General features: G+C 43.7%; 1 protein-coding gene across 3 annotated transcripts in view; it reads right to left on the bottom strand.

Moving 5' to 3' along the window:
• LAYN (layilin) overlaps positions 1–15,658 on the bottom strand; it is a 23,909-nt gene extending 8,251 nt beyond the window's left edge. Inside the window, exons 1-6 of one of the 3 annotated variants that reach the window (XR_005658382.1) lie at positions 15,283–15,658; positions 14,629–14,652; positions 12,005–12,302; positions 6,199–6,356; positions 2,036–2,068; positions 1,348–1,431 (exon numbers count right to left, since the gene is read on the bottom strand). Coding sequence is in view for 2 of the 3 variants with exons in the window: in XM_039887870.1 (XP_039743804.1) it covers positions 1,348–1,431; positions 2,036–2,068; positions 6,199–6,356; positions 12,005–12,302; positions 14,629–14,652; positions 15,283–15,367 (682 nt within the window). In the remaining variant the exon portion in view is untranslated. The remainder of the gene's footprint in view (positions 1–1,347; positions 1,432–2,035; positions 2,069–6,198; positions 6,357–12,004; positions 12,303–14,628; positions 14,653–15,282) is intronic. The other 2 variants (XM_039887870.1, XM_039887871.1) reach the window with 2 other exon arrangements.
• Positions 15,659–17,787: the final 2,129 nt, after the last annotated feature.

The following is a 17,787-nucleotide window of genomic DNA, read 5'->3' as shown; positions in this document are numbered from 1 at the left end:
TAACAAAGAGGAATAAAAATGCCATCATAGCACTTTGTACTTTTATCAAAACATTTTTATATAGTATTTGTTGCGTAATAATAGATTTGATTGGCCTTTGTCCCTGGTTCCTGGGAGGGAGGCTCTAAATCTTTGGAATTTCCCAGGTAATAGGAGTAACTGTTACTCATGACCATATCAGAGTTATGCTGGCAGAAATGTCTCAGGATGGGGGATGGTGGGGAGCGAGTGGGACCTAGAGATTGAGTTCAATTACATGGCCAATGATCAAATCAATTATGCCTATGTAATGACACCTCAATAAAACCTCTGCACACCAAAGCTCAATGGCGTTTTCTGGTTGGTGAACACAGTGGTGTGTCAGAAGCATGATAAGGCATCCTGATCTACAGGGAGTGGACACAGAAACTCCCATTTGGGACCCTTCCAGACCTCACCTTATGTGTTTCTTCATTTGGTTAGTCCTGATTTGTATCCTTTGTAATAAAATGTAGTCATAAGTATAACATTTTTCTAAGTTCTTTGCATTGTTCTACCGAATTAATGAACCTGATGGGATTGTGGGCACCCCCTGGATTTATAGCCAGTTGAGCAGAAGTGTAAGTGGCCTGGGGGCCCCAGAACGTGTGGCCAAAATGAAGGCGTCTTTTCGGGGTTTGAATCCTTAACCTATAGGATCTGCACTAACTCAGGGTGGCTAGTGTCAAAATTTAATTACAGTATTGCAATATTCTACTTTATTTTATGGACACAGTCTCTCAGGTAGATGAGAAAAATATTACTTCCATTATGCAAATTATAAACTGAAGCACGGAGAAATTAAGTGGTTTTTTTTTTAAAGTTGTTCAGTGACAAAAACCCAGATCTCCCTCTCAAAACTCACGATGAGAGTCAAGGTTGAAAGTCCATTAGCACTCCCATTTATCATCCCATTTTCTTTTATGATTTAACTTTTAAAATGTTTTTGCCCATTTCCTCTATTTGCTTCACAAATGAATATTAATCATGGATGTTTTCCATCACAGCCTAGGTCTTTTTGCTCTGATTTCTCTACATCCATTCTCTCAGCCTCTGACCTCTCCTCCTCCCCATGACTTCTGGTTGGTTCCCAAGGCTCTGTCTTCACACAGATTTTTTGCCCCTGTGTAGTCTAATCTCCTTAATTGTCTTAGGATAGCTCCACTTGCATATTTCACTGATGAAATCTAACATATAATGCAGTTTTTGCAAAGTCACAAATGCCCTGTTTAGTTTTATTGTTAAGTAGCTGTGGTAAAGAAGAAAGTGGATAATTTGTGATCAAGAGAGTCCCATTATTTATTTTTCTCAGGTGAGTTTTGTACACACCTTCATTTTCTTTAAAAGTTTCTTTGGCATCTTCTTTTTCTATGTCTTCAGGAAGTATGGGTGTGGCTGGCTCTGTTCCTTCACCTGGAGACAGACACATGGACTTGAGAACCTGGAGAAAGGCATCATAATTCAGATATTCTCTGAGGTGCTACCAGGTTCAAGGTGGGATGCCAAAGAGCAGTAGCAATTTGACCAGTGTCATTTATAAACATAGAAAAGTAGAGGGTAGAATTTGTTGGTATAAAAGTTTAATCGTCTTCTTCTTTCTGGTGGACTCTTCCTGCCAAGAATCATAACAACCAGCAGGCAGCTGGCATCCGGGCACATAAAGGGGAAGGACCAATGACTCACTTCTAGGACCATAAATTATCAGTTTGGCTCACTTCTTGTTTAATTGGATTGAATTCTTCCTTTCATATTGTCAATAATGACAGGTAACATCCCAAACCAAATTTACAACTGTTCCTTTACAGAAAGCTTCGAGAAATAGGCAATGCTAGAGAGTGAGATTACTGAACTATTTGTCAGTAACTATGGCTGGGTGTGGCATATACCTGTCCAAATAGTCTGGGTTAGCACCAGTGGTCTTTCTGTTGAATAATCTGATATAAAGAATATAGCTACTAAGCCTATGAAGGGCTATGAAATAGCCCAAATTAACCAAAATCTCAAAAGACGAACTTACCTCCAGGAGCAATAAAAGGGCCTGTTGGTTTCTCTGTAGCAGAAAGAAATAAAAACAAAAATAATAACTAAATTTGCATGCCGTTTGAATGAAATTGGCCAGATCATGGCACCCATTTATTTGCTCATTCAGTCATCTAATAAACTATCTTAGTGTTACTAGATGCCAGGGATGGGGTTAGTAAGTCTAAAGAATCACTTGTGCACAAAGACTAGCCTTCCCCTATCTTTGCTTGGGTACTTCTTTAAAAAAAAGTAGTTTGAAAATTTAAATATGGGAATTTCCAAACATACACAAAAATAGAAAGGCTGGTAGAATGAACCTTTATGTACTATCACTCAGTTTTAGCTCTTATCAACATATGGCTAATTTAGTTTCAACAATAATCCCTACTCCTTCCCAGCTATACTCAAGCCTGGATTATTTTAAAGCAACCCAAGACATTTTAACGATTCCTACTGAGGATGTTTAGAAAGCAACAAACATTGATCTTCAAGTGGTAGAAGTGGTTGGGGGGCTAAGCAGATCACTGGCCAGCCCCTAGGCAGAGACTGGTGATCTAAAACCCTGAGTCATTTTAAGTATTTCAGAGAGCCTTGGAAAAGTCAGGTTGCATAGACAACTTATATCAAATGTTTTTACATTTGGCTGGGAGTGTGTCAGCCTCTTATACTGGTAGTCAAACTCTTATGCTAATGGGATATTCTAGGATTCACAGGGATGGGGTCCTTAAAGGGGAGATTTTAGAATTAACAGTCCTAAGGCCAGGATGTCAAGGCTATTTAGAGAAGACTTTTAATCATCTTCTCGTAAGTGTATGAGTTTGTAGAGATGATGCAAATTCATTAATTTATTTAAAAACACACATATAGTATATGCTGTATGACAGAAACATCATCATGTTCTGTTTTATAAAAACAAACACATTTATCCTGATAACAGCTTTATAAGGTAGGTGCTATTATTATTCTGATTTCGTACACGAGGAAACTGAGGTACAGGGAGAATAAATAATTTGTTCAAATCTCACAGCTAATAAGTAGCTGAACTGGGATTGGAACTAAATAAATTCAAATGAAAATTAAAATCGCAAGGAGACAAACTCTGTGCTAGGTAGAGATGCAATAGCAAATGAGAAATGGTCCCATCCCTCTAAGGCTCTTATACACTACTGTTTGGCCATAAAATATGGAAATAGAGGACAATATTAATAAATATCAATTCCATGACATTACATTACAATACATAGTATATTCAATAACATTACGTGATCTGTTCATTTTCCTGTCCCTACATGGTTCAGTCCACTGTGCAAAACTGCAGTAAATGGCACATTAGTGCATCATTTCCTTCCATCCTGCAGTGCATCTGCAATGCCTTGCCTCTGACTTGTCTCTGATTTTCACTGAATCCACCTCTGCCTTTAGCATACCCCAGATGTAATCAAGTGTTCAGATCTGGCTAGCATGCCACCTACTCTATGTGGTTATGTGGTCTTGTGGTCAAATCTGATTTTAGATGTTATTCAACCAGTCCTTTGCCACTCTGGCATAAGGATGATGTGCCATCCTGTTAGAACCGCACTGGGTGATCTTCCCCTAGTCCATCAAGTAGAGAGATTAGTTGGTCAAACATGCATGTTTCCAGACCTCATGCCAACCATGTAGCAACAGGGCTTGTACATAGGTGGTTAAAGTACTGTGTGTGTGGTGCTAGGATCCTCACAGGAGGAATATCTCACCTAGTTTGGAGGGGCCCTCAAAGGTTTTGCAGAGGAAATTTTTTAGAAATTTCCTTTTGAAGTAATTTCAGATTTATGAAAATTTGCAAGACTGGTACAAAGAATTTCCACAATCCTCCACCCAAATATTATCATTTTATCACATTTCATTCATTTAATTATTCTCTTTATATATATCTCTATGTTTATATCTATACATCTATATTTTTATTTATATCTACATTTGGATGCATATATGTATGAAAACATATACAGACACATGCATAACTTTTTTCTTGAGAGTAGGTTGTAGGCTTGGTTATGCTTCACTCCTAAGTACTTCGATGTGTATTTTAGAAGATGTGGGGTGTGGCATTTTCCTACATAACCACAGTATAATGATCAAAACTAACAAATCAACATTGATATCCTGTTATCTAATCTACAGACCTTATTTAAATTCTCCCAATTGTCCTAATAATGCCCTTTATAGGAAACCATCCTCATCATTATCCTCATCATCCTTATCCAGAACTCAGTACACAATCACTTGTTGCACTTAGTTATTATGAGAGTAGGTGATGTTTAACTTGAACCTGAAAGGTGAGTTGAGATGAAGAGTTGACTGGGAAAGGAGAAGGGTGCTCCAAGCACAGGAAACAGCAATTAAGAGCTTGTGGGGAATTTCATAATGCACAGAGAGAAATGGGATGCAGGGAGAAGTTGTGAGAATGAAGCTGGAGAGAGGCAAGGGTCTGATCACACCGATCCTTTATGGCAGGCTAAGGTGTGTGAACTTATCCTGAGGATAAGGCAAGGTGTTAGTTTTTTTTCTATACTCCCATCTCCCTCTGCCAGATCTATTCTCTGTGTCCTTGGAGGCTCACATCTATGGATTGTGTTACTGGGGCCCCCTTGTCCCTCGGCCTCTGAATGGACTTAACCAATGAGCGGCAAAGGCAGGAGTTCAGAGAGCAGGAGGAGGGAGAGGTCCAGGTATTTATTCCTCTCCCCTCCTCCCACTTCACTGTGGTTTGACAGTAGATAAACTGTACGGTCACAGCTCCTGTTGGGTGGCTCCTCTTCCATGACCCTAAGCTCTCTCTGGGTTCCACTAAAGCCATTCTCTCCCCTCACTCCTTTAGGCCTATGGATAATAAGAGCTTCCTATTGTAGCTAGTCCCTGGGCACTTACCATCTCTTGCTCTTTGTCCACATTTCTGCAAATATCCTTTTAATATACTCTTTTCATTAAACTTATATATCTTTTCCTGCCAGGATTCAGTCTAATACAGGTAATAGCAAAAGTAATAAAGAATGTGATTTTAAAAAGTGAACTAGGGTAGAGTCCAAAAATAAAAGGATATAAAAACAACTGTCAAAATCTCACATTTAAAAAAATGTTTAAAAAGTACAAAATTTTAAATCATGGCACTAATAAGATATAATTCTCAAAGTGATGGGAAGCCAGTTTTTAACAAATGTTTTGCTTTCGTTGCTCTGAAAGGTGACTTGCTAAGCCAGCCTCTGTCTTTGCAACCTCCCTGCCTAAGACAACTTTGAGGGGGTGAAAAGGGAGGAAAGAAACCTGTTAGCAGCAAAAATTGCAGCAAAAGCATAGTCCAATTCAGACAATTTTTAAATGATGGGATTATTTAGTCACCAACTAGATATAATTAACAAGTCGCTCTACTCTTGTCAGGAAAGTATGCAGAAATGGAACCAAGCAGTTGGCTTCACAGAGGTGAGAAACTTCAGGGACAGATTAAAAGTCACTTCAAGTTTAGATCAAAGTCAGTTATAATGGAGGAGTTTGGGAAACTCCAGTAGAATGAGACTACAGTCCTGTAGCCAAACCCTTAACGGATCTAGAAGCAAATACCAGTTGAATTTGCAAGACATGTATAGAAGGTGATCCGGGAGTTTGAGCCTGCTCATTAAAGTGTCTGCTCTCTGCGTAATGGCAGTGTATTTTATCATCTACCTCCTCTGGTTATTATTTTGTTTCCTTAAACCCCCAGAAATAATCTCACATGGCTGTTAGAAGACTTGCAGGAATAACGGCCAGGTTCCTTTCACATTTCTTCTTTATTCCAAGTTTCTACAGCCAAACTCACATGTGGAAAGAATAAGAATTGGTAATTGTCCATTTAGAGGGCTTTTTGTTTTCTGCAGTTCTCATAATTCTTGCTTTGTCATATATAAATTAGACCCTTTCTTTTCTTCATCCCTTCTCTTAGCATCTGATACCCTTCTTCTTTGCTAGAATTACTCCTCAACGAGAAAATGTCGCTACATTTCCCTTTACGAGAAATCCCAATCTTTAATATTGCTGCAAGCTTTCTCAGAGACCACATAACAAATTCTTGGAACTAGCAGCTGCTTGTGAAATGAGAGAGGAAGTTGAGAATTCAACCATATAACTTGGGAGAGGATTCGTTACCATCGGAATATTTGCAAATGAAGTTGTTCTTCATGTTGCATCGGTCATCATTCCACTGGAACATGTAGGGGCCCCCGATGCCAGTGGGTGCTGACGGCTGATGGTACATGACCACGCAGACCTCGCTCTCACAGGAAGGCTCATCCACATACCAGTTCCTGTAGGAAAGGGGTTAACAGTGGGGGCAACTGGAGAAGGATGCCACAGGACTTAAAAGCCTTGTTTTCCCATCGAATTTCACTGCTTCATGAACTTTAGATTCTGCTTCAGAAAATAATACAGAGAAAGGGAGGAATCGAAGTACTTCTAGTAAGTAGAATCACACACTTTCTAATATGACCATCATAATCAATCATCTGACACTTGCCAAAATCTCTTTGCAGGGAAGAATATATTACCATATGATGTCTGCCAAGTAATTATGAGAAAAAGCAGCCAGCAGAACCAGTCTGGATGATTTTATTTCCTTCTTGCTTTTTGATAACTGGATTTGTTTTTCTATTTTTAAGAATCAGATACACTGAGAAGAGGCTTGACTTATCTCATCCAGAGCTTACCCTGCTACCCATCTCTCCATACTTTTTAATTGGCTATAACTGCCTTCTCAGCCCTGGGAAGTAGATGAAAAATTCAAGCACCAGACTTCTTAAAATGTAGAGGCTGTCAAAGCAGATGAGGGTGTGGGAACAAGAGTAGGAGGCCCACCTAGTCTTTTTCAGTTGTTTCCACTTCATCAGGCTGATAAGCCCCTCTGTCAGCCTCCACTGCTAGGTTTCTTGTCTTTGTCTCCTTGGCTCCTGATGGGGTGCATTAGCAGCCTAAGCTCCACTACTCAGTGGTACTTAGAATTAAATGGTGCTGCTACCCAGCTGGATATGTGGGTGCCAGGTCAAGGCTTTGGATTCCATAGAGAGTCTCAGTGCTGTGAGCACCCACCCCATGCATTGACCTAGGGCTGGACTCTGTGGTCTGCCTGGTTACCCACCCGAGCCGTTGCCTTCTAGCATTCAGATCTTGCCGTAATGCTGAGATTAATAGTTGGGCCCTACTGCTCTGCCTAACTCTTGTCAGAGCCCCTCTTTAGGAGACAGCCAAGAGACAGGTCTCCTCATAGCACCCCATTACGGCTTTGCTTAAGTGCTGTGTTCTGTCTTCTAAAAGGAAGATCCTTTGTTGTACCCACTGGGTCGAATGTGCCTGGACAACAGCTGAGCTTGCAACACTGCTTGGATACTGTGCCTGGATAGTTGGGGGCCTCAATTGAGGCTGGGCTCTGTATCTCATTAGTTGCCTTCAGGCCATTTTCCAACCCTGTTGGAGGGCCTCCTACCCTGACTTGCCTGTTCTCCTCACTGGCCTTATGGCTTTATGCCATTTCATTTTACAGATGATAGAATGGATGGAATATTATACCTGGCACCTAGTTTCTGGACTTGAGCCAGCTTTTAGGCTCAGAACCCACTGATATAAAGTGGGCTCTGAGCCTAAAAGCTGGCTCAGAACCCACTGGCTTGGTTCCCAGGAAGAAGGACCCTTCAACACTACAGCAGGTACGCATGGTAATAATTTCCCCTTTTCTCCCAAAGGGACCTATGACCATTTATTCAAGTAATCATATACTGTGGAAAGAGGAAGACCCAAATATTATAAAGACTTTTGGACACAAAGTATAAGTAGACGTTGATACCCAAAGACTAGAACTGTCGTCAAGGCTACCCATTAGTGTGGGAGCATATTGAGGCCAGATCTTAAGTGGATTTCTGGCCCAGGACCAGCTCACAGTGGGACCCATCTGGTGGTCATTCCCCAGACCCCAAATATATGAATTGAAAGTCTATGGGTTAAGAGTTATAATAGTAGAGAAGGTCAAGTGGAAGCTTCTGAAACTGTACTCCTCCCCACCCTCTCCAAGACCGTAAATAAAAACAGTATCTTACCCAGGGGAAGATGACAGAAAGTAGTGCTACCCCTAAAGATCTAGGGAATGCAAGGGTTGTATTCCCCATCATATCTTTATTTAATTCACTAGTCTGGCTCCTGCAAAAACCAGGCAGATCCTGAAGGATGATACTGGAGTAGCATAAACTAAACCAAGTAGAAGCCTCAATTGTAGCTGTGAGCACCCTAGCTTTTTGCTAGAGCTGGATAACATGTCCTCTAGCTCTTTGCTAAAGCAAGTACCTACTATGAAGGTACTTAGTATGCCCTTAGTACCTACTATGCAGATCTGATGAACACATTCTTTTCAATCTGTATCAGAAAAAAATCAGAAATAGTTTGCATTCATTTGGAATGGACAACAGTATACATTTATAGTCTTGCCTCAGGACTATACTAATTTTCCTACCCTACATCATAATGTGGTATGAAGAGACCTGGACTGGCAAGACATTTTGCAGAAAATTACACTGGTCCACTATCTTGTTGACATCATGCTAATTGAACCCGATGAGCAAGAATTTGCTAGTACATTGGAGGTTTTAGACTCACGTGCTGCAAGTGTTGGAGATAAACCCTGTGAAGATTCAGGGACCTGCCACTTCATGAAAATGTGTAGATGTCGATGTCCAGTGATCTGGAGAATGCCAGAACATCTCTTTCAAATTAAAAGGATTTCGTGCAATAACTTGCAGAAGGAAGCATAGCGCCTAATAGGCCTCTTTTGGGTTCTAGAGGCAGTATGTTTCACACCTAAGAATACTGTTCTGGCCCATTTACCAGCTGACACAAAAGACAGCCATCTTCGAATGGGATCCAGAGCAGAAAGGGACTCTGAAGCAGGTCTAAGCTGTGGTGTAAGCAGTCTTGCCATGTGAGCCATATGATCAAGCAGACTCTATTATTAGAAGTATCAGTGGTGGAGAAAAGAATGTCATAAAGAATTTGTGCCAAGCCCCAATGAGAGAATCACAATACAGACCCCTAGGATTCTGTAGCAAGGCCAGGTCATCTGTAGCTGAGAAAGAATCACCTTTCGTAAAATAATTCCTGGCTTGCTACTAGGCAAGAAGCACCAAGAGAGGTACTGTCAGACATACCTAGTCATAGGTTGGCCAGGTATGGAGTCCATCCATTAGAATATGGAAGAGGTACATACAGGACTAAAGGGCATTCTATGAGTAGGACCAAAGGGCGCTGCATGAATAGGTAGAGCAGACTGCTGTGACATCTATCACTGTTGTACCAGAGCCTCTCCCTATGGTACCTATAGCTGCATAAAAGAGCCCCTTACAACTAACAGATAGAGACAGCCTGAGTTTGGTTTGTGGATAGGTCAGGCAAGTATGGGAGTACAACTCCAAATAGACAACAGCTGCACTACAGCCCCCTTCAGAGGTGGCCTTGAAAGATCTCTCAATGGCCAGATTTTAGTTGGTGTACCTGGTTAACCAATTTGTGTAGAAAGAGTGGTTATTGGAGGTTAGAATATATAAGGACTCAGGGCAGAGAGCCTGGCCAGCTGATCAGGAGAAAAAAAATCTTTCCAAAAGGAGAAAGAGTGGAAGACTGGGGACAAGGAGCAATTGGATAGAATGATGTGAACAGACATATGGCATTAGGCATAAAGTATGAGATTCTATCCCATATTAAAGCCCACCAGAAAGCATCTAGCAAGAGGCCCTAAACAACCAGGGAGACAAAATGACTCAGCCAGTCGATGTCAGCCAGCCTGTTAGCTACCCCAGTGCCGGTGCAATAGATACACACCAGGGATGCATGGGCTCAGTAGTGTTGGTTTCCACTCTCCATGCTGATCTAGCAATTGCTAAAAATCCAACCTGCCAGCGACAGAGACCAGTGCTAGGTCCCTGAAAGAGCACCAACCCTAAGAGACACTTGGTAGCAGGTTGACTACACTGGACTCCTTCCAATGATTCATTTCGACAGGGATAGACACACAATCTGGGTATGGATTTGCCTTTCCTGCCTCAGGGCCTCAGTCAGCTTACACAGTAATTGATCTAACAGCACAAAATCCCAAGTAACATCTCATCAGATCGAGAGACCTACTTTACAGCAAAGGAGGTGTGGGAGTAGGCACCTGGCCAGGCGATTTACTAGTCACATCATATATTGCACCATCCTGAAGCTGCCAGACTGACAGAGTGATGAAAGAGCTGTTGAAAATACAGCCAAAGCACTTGCTTAGAGGCAGTATGTTGTGAGAACAGGACATCATCCTCCAAGATGCAGTTTATACTTTGAATCAATGACCTCTGTATCATCTTGTGTCCCCAAGAGTAAGAATACGTGGATCTGAGAGCCAAGGGGTAGCAGTAAGAGTAGCCCTGATTACTCTCACTGGTAGTGACCCACTTGAAGAATTTGTGTTTCTCGTCTCTGGGTTCTGTGAGTTTAAAGGTCTTGGTACGTAAAGGGGGAATACTTCCATCAGAAGATACAGCAAGTGCCTTATTGAACTATGAGCTATGGCTGCCACTTGGGCACTCTGGAATCCCTGTGTCCAGGGGCCAGCAGGCAAGAAGAGGAGTCATTATTTTGGCAGGGGTAACTGACCCTAATCATGAGGTGGAAGCAGGTCTGCTGTTACAAATATGTTTGGTGTCCAGGTTATCTATTTGGGTACCTGTTGGTACTCATGTGCTCAGTTTTGATGGTAATTGGAAAAGTGCAATCACTCTAGCCTGGTAAGTGTAAGGTGACTAGGGCCTCACACTTCTCAGGGATGAGAGGCTGGGTCCTACCACAAGGTAAGCCACTGAGGATCCCTGAGCGGAGGGTGAGGGGAATCTGGATTAGAAAGTAGAGGGATATGAGTAAGTATCAGTTGTGGCCCTGGGATCAGCTGCAGTGGTGGGGAGTGAAGTTCATCTTATTAACCTTCCTTTGTTAAATTTCTCCCAGGAAGAGAGGTCTATGAGAATTATGGAGGAGCTACTTCTGGAACTTAGATGAAAATGTGGTTCTAATCAGCATAGTGAATGGACTTTGATAGATGCTGATATGCTGTCTTGAGTGTAATAGGTAAAAATTATATATTTTAATCTTCATTCTTTTGATTGATAATGAGTTTAAACTTTTTTCATATGACTATTTACCAGTTAGATTTTTTATTTTGTAAACTGTCTGCTCAGCTCTTTTGCCTCTTTATCTTTTAGGGTTTTATTAACTTATATAAACTTTTAGTGTCTTATTGACTTATATAAACTCTGTCACAAAGAGATGTTAATTCTTTGTTAAATTTGTTACATTTTTCCAGTCTTATGTCTGTCTTTCAATTTGATGCTTTTGACATCACTGCATTTCCTAGGGAGGGGGACTATGGCAATGCCATGGTGCCAGGGTGGGGTATGAAATGAGTGAGTCTTGATGCTGTGGGTTTAAGAGAGTCCTATAAACTGCAGACTTCCTTATGTCTTTTCTTGGTCAATTCATCGAATTAGATCTTGGCTCTGATTTCTTGCCCATCATCATGATTCCTTTGGTCTGGAGTCCTATCTTAAGTCTTAGCCCCACAGACCTTCTATCTCTCACTGGAGTTCTAGTCCAAAAAGCCAGATAGCCAGAACCACTGACTTGAAGCATTGCATGCCATTGAAACAATGCTTCTGGGCCACACCCTCCTGAGCAGAACTCTTGGGAAAGGAACTGGGCCCAGATCAAGGCTGATTCACCACTTTCTCCAAACTGCTTTGGTCAGTGCTTTTCTACTGCTGCATCCTCTTTAGGGCTCTGCCTGCTGAGGCCTTCTCCATTTCCTCATTGACGTGGCACCGTAGATCCAGCCTCCCCACTTTTTGTGTTATGTCAAGTGAATTAGCCGTTTTGGGTTCCACACACTTACCTGAATGTTGATGTGCTGCCATCGGTCCAAGCATAAAAGTCCTGGCAGACTGTGCTATTGCTTTGTTTTTCCTCACGCCTCCTGAGCCCAATCCAAAAATCACCATCAGATGCCAGGAGGTTTTCAATAAACTTTTCTATTAGTTTCTGTTCATCTTCGGACTCGATGCTGACTAGCTGGCCCCCATCCCTCCGGCAGGCTGCTCTGGCTTCCTCAAAGTTCAGTCTTCGAGAAGCATCATGGAAGTAAACAACTTTATAACAAGGCCTCCGTGTCCCTCCCCGGCAGACCAGCTGTCCTAGAGAAAAAGGAAGCCAATCTATTTCAGTATTCCCCACAGTACACCAGGGCAGGGATGCCTGGAGGCATGTGAATGAAGCCATTCCCAGGCAGGGATTCTGATTACTCATCAGTGTTATAATGTCAGTTAGGGTTCTTAGAGCAAATTAATACCTCTCCCAGCCTGGAGATGCAGTGAGTTAAACTATATTGTGTAGGGATTCCATGTTTTATTTGCTTCATTATAGATTCTAAGAAAGCAGACATTTTTTTACTATCTTTTACAAGAGAGGTAGATGAAGATTTATGATTTCACTTAAAGGCACACAAATCACTTTCATGCCATTAGGGAGTCTCAGGGGATAGTGTGGCTTGAAGTGAGTCATCTCTGTTTGGTAGTTCCTTCAGGTAAGAGATGCATTCTGAAGTCGGGTGTGGGATCCTCAACCCTGGAGACCTCTGCCTGTTTGGCAGGACTGAGAATTCACCCAGTCTGTGGTGTAAGCAGAAGGTAGGAGCATCAGATCCATAGGGTTTTCTGCTTCAGCTCTTGTTTAAAGACAAAAGTTGAGGTTTAATGAACTCTTAACTATGTGCCAAGAACTATGCTAAGGGCTTTTACATTTATACACATTCTTTATCTCATTGAACTCTCATAGTAATCCCTCAATGTAGGCATTGTTTATCCCCATTTTATAGATGAGAAAACTGAGGTTTAGAGAAATTAAGTAATCTGGCTAAGGTCACATAGCTTTAGCAGCATTGCCTGAGTCGGAACCAAGATCTAATTATAAAATCATGACATTAACCACTGAACTATATTTTGCCCACTCCCTACTTCACTCTATGCTCATGTTGTTCTGCAAGCCCATGCAATGTGTCTCTGACTGACTGAGACCTGAAAGGCAGAAGATCATCTCAGACAAATAGATGGGATTCTACAGAGGTCCAAATAAATTGTTCACCAGTACACAACACTTTAGCTTGTGTCTGGGTGCCTGAAGCCTTGCTGCACCTGACACATTAGCCTCATTATTCCTTTGTTTCATCAACATGTATTGAGTGTACACTCTGTGCCTGGTGCTGTGCTAGGTGCTGTGAATAAGGAAACAAACTCCAGTTCCTAGCCCACAGGAGCAGACAGCATATGTTTCTGAATCCAGATGTACAAAGTGAAAACCACATTTCAACAAGAGGAATCTCTTGCATTGGAAAGCCGAATCTAGGTTGTGGGTGTGAATTGTTTCCAAAGAGCGACGGATAAAGGATTTTGGTTTGGGAACCTCTTCCCAGCCCTCATGGTGAGTTCTCATTTCCCTAACGTGGTTTGTAGCTGTGCAGGGAGCCAGATAGCATTCACTATTCTCAATACTGTCCAGAATACAGGGCAAAGGCCACAGATAGTTAAAACTGCATTTTCGGTGCTAAATGAGAACAGAGCACATACAAATAATCCAGAAAGCTCCTGTGATTTCTTATTTTCTATTTTTTCTTTCTTCGCTTTGGTAAAGAAATTCTAAATAAGCAACAAGTTATAAGAGTTTCGATCTTCTTCCTTTCGCTGTCATTCTGCTATTGCTAAATAGAGAAATTCCAACAGTGCTGGTCCATCGGTAAAATAGGAGGACTTAAAAGTGGAACATCTCGGTAAAGAGATGTTCCAGAGAGACTGGGGACTGCGGGCCAGAGAGGCTGTAGCTGAGCTACTGCCTGGGGAGAAGATTGGGCCCGCCCAACTTCTATGAGTCCCTAAAGGTGGCTCCAAATGAGGCAGCAACAAATGAATGAGTCCCAGGAAACCCCAGCCTGGCCACCAGTAACACATAAACTGGAGTTGAATTTCCTGATGGTTCCTGCTTTTCCACCATGTGATTATCAAGGGAAAACAAAATACTTTAAAGGAGTTTCCTGTAGCGGCCGGCCATTCCGGACATCGCAAGTCAGCTGGTGAGTGCCAGAGCTGGATGGAGAGGGTTGGCGGGGGGGAAGGGGCACATCTGGTTCCCTTGCCTTCAGGAAGTGTCTTTCTCTTCTCGTTTACAGTAAGGGGAAGGATAGGAGAGCCTTGTGTACCCCATGGCTAAGGATAGAGCCTATGCAGCCCTAACTCAAGCAGCCTAATTCAGTTACACTCCTCTTTCGCTGCCCCGCACTCCACCCCATCTTGAAACCAGCTTTAAGTTCTTTAAATCAGCTGAGAAAGCACGGATAACAGAGTGCAGGTTTTCGTTCTCCATCTCTCTTGGCCAGTCTGTCGCCTGCAAGGTGGACCTGAGAAAGGAGAACAGACATACCACCCACGCCCCGACATGCCAGGGCAGAGGGAAGAAGCCAAAGCACTGTACCTCCTCTGAGATCCAAGTCCGAGGCTGCAGTTAGTGACACGACAGGAGGAAGGAAACAGAGAGTCATTCCCCAGAGTCAGGCGGGGCTTGTCCCGCGCCAACTAGGCTTCTTTTCCGATCTCTAAGCGCTCTTATTCCCGGCGCTGGATCCAGCCATCCTCCCCACGAAAAAGACCAGAAGTAACAGACTGGGTTCCCATGGCACCGCCGATCCAGAATCCCTACTGTAGCCGCCGTCTCCAGGGGGAGGGCAAGGGAGTTGGTGAGCCCACTCTGCGTGGGGTCCTGGGGACTGTTTCGCCGCGCTCCATGGAGCGGGCCGAGGGGGCGCCTACTGGGGCAGATTTGCTCACTGTCCCACCTAGCCTACGTCCTCCAAATTCCGGTAACCCCAGGAGGGGAACGAACTTCGAGCGGTCCTGGCTATGCAGGAAATCCAGGCGGGTCTCAGCCGCGAGGCAATTGCTTGCTCCCCTTGGAGCAGGGGGCGCCGGAGGTCTGTCCACTAGTAGGGTGGGGACGCCACCCCCACCCACTCTGCAGAGGGCCAGAGAAGTGGCATAGCGTCCCAGAGGATAGCAGTACCTGGGGTGCAGTGGGTGCATCCGCCGAGCCCTCCCGGGAATCAGCCCCTGCCCCAGGGCACGCACTCACCGCTTAGCAGACGACCGGTCACGCCCCGGGGCCCGGCCAGCAGCATGATCAGCAGCACAGCCTGCAGCGCCGCTCCCAGCGGCATGGCCGGGCTCTAGTGCGCGCTCGGACACCTGGGCGCTACCGCAATTGAGCTGGCGGACCCACAGTAGTGTGCACGACAACTGCAACGGCGGTAGCAGCATCTCCAGAGGACCGATGGACCCAGCACCCGGAGGAGGCGGGGAGGGCGCGGAGCCAGCCTGTCGCCCCTCCGCCCCCTGAGACGTCACTGTGGGGAGGGCAGCCCCTCTGGCTGGCCCGCCCCCGACGGCCTCCTCCAGCAGGCTCAGCGCTGGATACCCCGCCCGTCTGAGGAAAGCGAGCAGAGCAGAGAGAGAAGCCAGCTAGCTCCTTGCCCCGCTCCGAGCTTCTCAAGAAGATACTGCAATTGCCCAGGACGCAGGGCCGGGGAAAACTTCAGTCTGACTTCTCAGAAATCCGAGGAAGAGCAGCACTGTGGCTAAAAACAACCACATCTCACCCCGAATCCTGCGGGCATAGCCAAATTCACCCACGCTCTCGGCTCTGCAATGTGGGCAGATGAGAGAAGCAAGGCACTGAGACCTATCTGGGGCTGGGTAGAGAGCAGTCCAGGAGCTCAAGGCTACCCTTAAGAAAGGAGTGGTGGATGTAGAGAACGCCGAAGTAGGCAGTGTGCCTACTGGCCAGGCAAGTTATGCGACAGCGTGGTTAGGGTCCAGAGAAGGAAGCTAAGTTGGAGTTCTGGCTGAGAGGAGAGTAGCTCCCCGAGAAGCCAAAGAGTGACCCTGAAATCAGCAAGGAAATAATACTGTACTGCTTTTTGCAGGTCACATGTTGGGAGGTGGGGGTGATTGTTCAGCTCTGGACTTATGATAGAAGAGAGATGACCACCCCCCGCCTCTATGAGTGACACCAGTTCTCTGGAAAAGCTTTCCTCATCAACCCAGCCCTTCATGTGTGCTTCTTGTAAACTCCCACTAATAGTTGTGTTTTACATTTGCTTCTTATAGTAAGCAAAATGTTTTAAAATCTATTCAGACAATAAGGTGTGAGCCTCTTGTCCAAAAACTAAGGTACTAGGTACTAAGTGGCAGAAGGTGGGTCTGATTTCTTTGCCTTTCCCTCCATTCCCTGTTCTTGTGAAGCACAGCGGAAGCTCCATTTGGGCTACTGACTTCTGGGTTTTGGTCTCAGCTTGAGCCACTGCAAGTTTAGACAAACAAGCCTGAATACAGGCTGGGGGTGAGGAGGGATCTGTTTCAGTACCAGCTGATAATATGGGAAAGCTCTGCTACTGCAGAAAACAGTACCATCAGCAGGATGAGGACTGACCTTATGGCAAGTTCATTTACAGACCATTTTTATGCTGGAATTAGAATATCTCATGCCCAACATACATTCCTTCTAGAAATTCCTGATTATTCTAACAAAGGCAGAGCTTCTATAATGAAAAGCAGCCCTTGAGTTGGCATCAGATGGTCTTTCCAGTCCTGCTTTTCTCCATTTAATGTCTTAAGGGGGCAAGTATTTTATTTATTTATTTATTTTATTTTTTATTTTTATTTTTTTTTACCTATGTTTCACTTAAATTTTGGTAACACTAAAAGTTACCAAAGAGTTTTGTGAAGGGTTGATAAGAGTTTTGTGAAGGGTTGATAAGGCAAATAGACATTCAAGTATGTAGATATCTGGGCACTTAATGTCAAGTGCAAAAGATTTATTTCCAGTATTACATCTATAACAACTTAGAGAAGCCATTACCTTGACCCAATTGAGTAAATTGTACCCTGAGTTCTCCCTTTCATACCTTGACTCTGGGTTCACATAGACTTTGTTAAGGTATGCAGACAACCTAAGTAGTAGATTGCGATAGCAACCCCAATTCTTCACACCACCCTCTATCTACACGCTTTACTATGTGGCTTTGAAGTTCCTCTTACTAAAAGGGCAGAGTATATTTTCCTATCTCTTGTCTTTGTGTTTGATCATGTGACTTGTTTGGCCAACAGAATGAACCAGAAGTTTCTGAGCCTAGACCGGAAAAGGCCTCACATATTTTGTTTGTTCCCTTGCTTCTCTGCTGCTCTGAGAGGAACGGAGCTCAGACATCCCTCTGGATCATGTATATCCCAAAGAAGGTATGAGGAGCAGAGCTGCCTCAATCAATGGACATGCAGTGAGAAGCAGGCCTGCCCCAGGTGCTGTGGTCTGAAGCAGGGCTGTCTGGCTAATCCTAGATCAGCCAACCCCTCAGCTGACCTACAGATGTGTAAGCAAGAATAAATGTTTGTTTCAGATCACTTGTTAGTATCGTTGCAGTAATACTTGATTACACCTGGTAATGCAGAGAGGTATCATTAGGGGGAGCCTAGTTGCCAAGAAAGCTCACAAAGTAGAATTTTTCTTGGTGAAATTATCTTGATCCAGGGTCCAATCTTTAGTTTGACAAGCTCAAACCCAATTTAAGATATATATATTTTA

Source organism: Pteropus medius, unplaced genomic scaffold (assembly GCF_902729225.1).
Source record: "Pteropus medius unplaced genomic scaffold, Ma_sr-lr_union100, whole genome shotgun sequence".
Taxonomy (NCBI): Eukaryota; Metazoa; Chordata; class Mammalia; order Chiroptera; family Pteropodidae; genus Pteropus; species Pteropus medius.
Note: the sequence above shows the minus strand (reverse complement) of the source record. Positions and strands in the feature narration are given on the sequence as shown.